General features: G+C 68.0%; 1 protein-coding gene across 1 annotated transcript in view; it reads right to left on the reverse strand.

Annotated features, from left to right (window-relative positions):
• Nucleotides 1-4,207, reverse strand: part of Lama5 (laminin, alpha 5) — a 45,912-nt gene that overhangs the window by 4,037 nt on the left and 37,668 nt on the right. Inside the window, exons 53-65 of the mRNA XM_013030343.1 lie at nt 3,704-3,900; nt 3,443-3,559; nt 3,120-3,274; nt 2,671-2,812; nt 2,481-2,583; nt 2,134-2,244; nt 1,493-1,672; nt 1,269-1,417; nt 1,006-1,182; nt 762-898; nt 532-685; nt 262-395; nt 20-188 (exon numbers count right to left, since the gene is read on the reverse strand). Of these exons, the coding sequence (XP_012885797.1) occupies nt 20-188; nt 262-395; nt 532-685; nt 762-898; nt 1,006-1,182; nt 1,269-1,417; nt 1,493-1,672; nt 2,134-2,244; nt 2,481-2,583; nt 2,671-2,812; nt 3,120-3,274; nt 3,443-3,559; nt 3,704-3,900 (1,925 nt within the window). The remainder of the gene's footprint in view (nt 1-19; nt 189-261; nt 396-531; nt 686-761; nt 899-1,005; nt 1,183-1,268; nt 1,418-1,492; nt 1,673-2,133; nt 2,245-2,480; nt 2,584-2,670; nt 2,813-3,119; nt 3,275-3,442; nt 3,560-3,703; nt 3,901-4,207) is intronic.

Genomic DNA, 4,207 nt, shown 5'->3' on the forward strand with positions numbered 1-4,207 from the left:
GGGGGGAGAGGGGAGGGGGGCATGCCTGGTGCCTCAGGAAGAAGATGATCCCGTCGCCAGACACGAGCCGCAGCTCCTGCTCGAAGCGCTTTGTGTTGCTGAACTGTTTCTCGAAGCTGATGCGGGCGAAGCCAGTGCCGTCGAAGTAGGAGCCATCGGTGAGCCAGGGGTCCCCGGTGGACTTGTAGCTGCGGGCAGAGGGTCTGGGGTGAGTGGAGGATGGAGAGTGGAGGACGGCACCGGAGGGGAGGCCGTACATACCGAGCACAGGGCTTGTCCACGGCCGTGTTGAGTCTGAAGGTCCTCTGGAAGTTGTAGAGGCTCAGCACCTCCTGGTTCAGCGACTCCATCTCAATGCAGCCGCGGTAGCCGGGGAAACGGAGGGGTGGGGGGGGCTGTGGGCAGAGCGGTGGTCAGGGCACCTCCCCAGGAGTGCCCAGTGGGAGCTCGGGCGGCAGCAGTACCCACTGAGGCTAGACACCCACGAGCCCTTCTGGGGAGAAGAGGAAAAGCCCTCGAGGCCGAGCTCACCGTGAAGTTGTCAGGATAACCTCCCACGTAGAACACAAAGTCGTCGGGCCGCAGGTTGAGTAAGCCCTCCACACCGGGGGCCACGGTGTCTCCCTTGATCTCCTGGATCACCTGATTCTCCACTGTGATGGACATGTGGCCAAACTGGAGGGTCCTGAGGGCGGAAGCGCGAGGTGAGACACGGCCGCGGGCCCCATGCTGGCCCCACCATGGCCCCGGCGCATCCCCACCTGTCCATGCTGATGGCTGCAAACTGCTCCCCGATGTCCTGGTCGATGCTGAGGGTGGCGGGCCCGGCCTCCCCCAGCCGGAACACCCAGTGCACCTTCTGGTTGCGCAGAGACACGCCCAGGTAATCCCCACTGGCCTGGATCGCAGCGGCAGGGGACAGTTGGGATGGGACACTGCTGCCCACCGCCCGCCCGCCCGCCCGCCCGCCGGGCTGTCCATCCCTCCTCCCGCCGCTCCCGGCACCTCGCGGCTGCCCATGTAGAGCACGAAGTGGTCTCCAGTGTTCTCTCCAGGCGCGGGCGCGGGCGTGGGGCTCTGCAGGTGGAACTTGAGGGCGGTGTAGGCAGCCAGGTCGGAGAGGTCCCGTGGGGTGCGTAGCTGCACCCCTGAGCGCCCATTGAACTTCATGGATACCTTGACCTGGGGTGACAGGTGCGTCCGTGCTCGCCACGTGGTCGCGAGGCCCACTGTCCCCACCAGTCCCACGCTGGGGCGGCCCTGCACACCTTGCTGGCAGCACCCCGGGCCTGAGCAATGAGCGCCCGCACGCGGCCGATGCTGGCGGACAGGGCCAGGCTGGTGTTGTGCACTCCGCGGTTCTCCAGGAGACTCAGCTTGGCCAGCAGCTGTGGCAGGGTCTTCTCCAGGGTGGACGCTGGGGGGGAGGGGGGACTGAGCACTTCACTTTGCCCACCCCTCTCCCTCGGGAGCACGGAGGACTGCAGCTCACCTGAGCGGCCCGCGTCAAGCACTACCTGGCCCAGGTCCCGGCCGCGCAGCCCCCCGAACCGGCCTTGCCAGTCCTCTAGGTTCTTCTGCATGTCCTGGAGCCGGGACTGCACGCGGGAGGCCGTGTCCTGGGCCTGGGCAGCCACTGCCTTGGCGTGGGCGATCTTCTCGCTTGTCTCGTCTGCGGGAATGGTGGGCGGGAGGGCGGGGCTGGGCGGGGACCACCCCAGCCTCCACTGCCAAATCCAGTCACCGCACCATCCCCAAAACCCAGTGCGGGAAAACCAGCTACTCCCCAGCAGGGATGCTGGCCTGGGCCCCGCCACATTCCAACTTGAGTCTACTTGTTCAGGGCGTGGAGCACCCATAGGGCCAAACGTCCCCACGCACGTGGTCCGGCCATGTGCTTCGCTCTGAGCCCTCTGCAAACAGCAGGCGCGGCCCTCCACACCCGCCCGCCCTGGGCCTTCACCCTGTGCCCGGCGTCTGGCGCGTGCCGCCAGCTGCACAGGCCGGGGCCGGGGCTCATCCGCCGCGGGTGGCCAGTGGCTGTTCCCAGGGCTCAGGCAGGGACGCACCCACCATCCCAGGGCCCCGAGGGAGTGAAGGCTCAGTGGGCAGGTGCGGGGAGGAGCCACACACCTGTGTCCATGGCCAGCATGGCCTGGGCCTCCCGGACCCGAGCTGCCAGCTCGTCCTTCTGTGCGTGGATGTCCCGGATCTGGGTGCCAGCACCCTGCAGGGCGACCCGTGCTGCAGAAGAGGAAACAGTGCCACGGAGCTGCGCCCAGCCTCCTCACCCCGAGGGCCGTGCCAGAGCCGCACAGACTCAGATTCCCAGCGAGTGCTGGCGTGAGCCCCGGCCTGCGAGTACAGTTCACATGGGATAGACCGTGGTCCCACGGGGCAGGGCCTGAGATGCCGCACGGCAGCCTCAGGACCAGGGAGCCCTCATAGTCCAGACACCCTGCAGGCCCGGCTCCACTCACCGAGGTCTAATCGCCGCCGCTGCCCCCGGATGGCCACCTCCAGCACACTGCTATTGGCCAGCAGTCGCTGGGCTCGGTCTGCCAGGCCCTTCCGGACCACCAGCTGCAGAGGGAAAACGGTGCAGTTCAGACTGCCAGGAGCACCGGGAAACAGGGGACCGGAGCCTTGGGAAAGTCGGGTCTCACCTACCTCCCATGTGTGAGCCGCCTGCCGCTGGGCCTGGCCGGCCGCGCGCTCCGCAGCCTGCACAGCCTGCAGGATGCTGCTATAGGCGTTGGAGGCCTCCACAGCCCTCTGGATGAAGCGGTCCTGGTTGATGCCCCGGATGATGCTGCGTGGGAGAGATGAGAGGCTTGTGGGGGGGGGGGGCAGGCTCGCTGTGCAGGACAGCAGCGGGGCGGAGGGAGGGCTCGCAGTGCAGGTGAGCCCAGGTTGTGGTGCCCAGCGTTACAACGGCCATCCTGCCTCTTGGTCCAGCCTCCAGGCCTCCGAGCCCCGCCCTCTGCCCTCCAGGTGTTCCTTCCTGACTCCTTTCAGGGGAACGGCTTCTCCCTGCAGGAACCCTCCCAGCCGAGCCCCTGCTCAGGCGTGGCTGCCTCTGGCAGGGGCTGGCCTGGCCCCCGGGGGTCCACACGCACCTAGACAGGTTGAGTGCCAGCTGGTCCAGCTGCCTGGCGTGGGCCTCGGCGGCCTCCACCAGGCCTAGCTTGCTGCCGGCTGGGGAGAAGAGATGCATCTTCTGCAGCAGGGGTGCGCGTGCACCGTCGAGGCTGGCCGCCAGGCGCTCCAGCTCCTGGGGAGGGGCGGGGCGGGGCTGAGTGAGGACACCCCGACTCCTACGCCACCCACCCGACCTGGGACCCCAGGGGCCTCAGGGGTACGCGGAGGGCACAGGAACCGGCCGTGGCTGCCACCCAGAGAGCAGCTTCAGGGGGGGGGCCGGGACCTCGGCCGGCCTCACCTCCTTGGCCACATCCACGCCATGCAGAAGCTCCACAACACGGTTCAGGGTCTGCTGGGCGGCCTGCAGGGCGGCCACCACCGTTGCGTTGTCCCCTGACAGCTCCTGCTTCCGTTGCTGGGGGCAAGGTTGGGGTTAAAGGGCGTGACAGGCAAGCAGGGGTCCTGGGGTAGAAGGAAGGAGAGGGCAGAGAACCAGGGGGAGGGGAGAGCGGAGGGGAGGGGGAGGGGAGGGGAGGGGGAGGGCAGGGCCGGCCCTCACCAGGGCTTCCTCCAGCTGCTCCTGGTTGCGGCTGTTGAGCTCCTCGGCCTCCCGCGTGGTGTCCACCGCCCGGTTCAGGGCCTCGCGAAGGTCCATAAGGTCAGCCTCATACTGGGCCAGCTGGTCATGGATTTCCATGGACAGTTCCTGGTTTTCCCCCCAGCGGCCAGCCAGGTGCTCCTGCACGTGCATTAGCACTGGCCAACACCGGGCGTCAGAGCAGTCATTCGGGCAGCCAGAGCTCCTCTGGTCCCTGACCGGTCCCTGCCCCTCCCAGGCCCAGCCGGGACCACGACACAGCTCAGCTCTGAGCCAGAACCCCACCCCCCACCCCTCCCCAGCCCTCAACTCTGAGCCAGCCTCCCCCTGCCCACCCAACCCCTCCCCAGCCCTCAACTCTGAGCCACCTCCCCCTGCCCACCCAACCCCTCCTTCCAACCCTCAACTCTGAGCCGGCCTCCCCCTGCCCACCCAACCCCTCCTTCCAACCCTCAACTCTGAGCC

This window comes from Dipodomys ordii, unplaced genomic scaffold, assembly GCF_000151885.1.
Source record: "Dipodomys ordii isolate 6190 unplaced genomic scaffold, Dord_2.0 Scaffold129, whole genome shotgun sequence".
NCBI lineage: Eukaryota > Metazoa > Chordata > Mammalia > Rodentia > Heteromyidae > Dipodomys > Dipodomys ordii.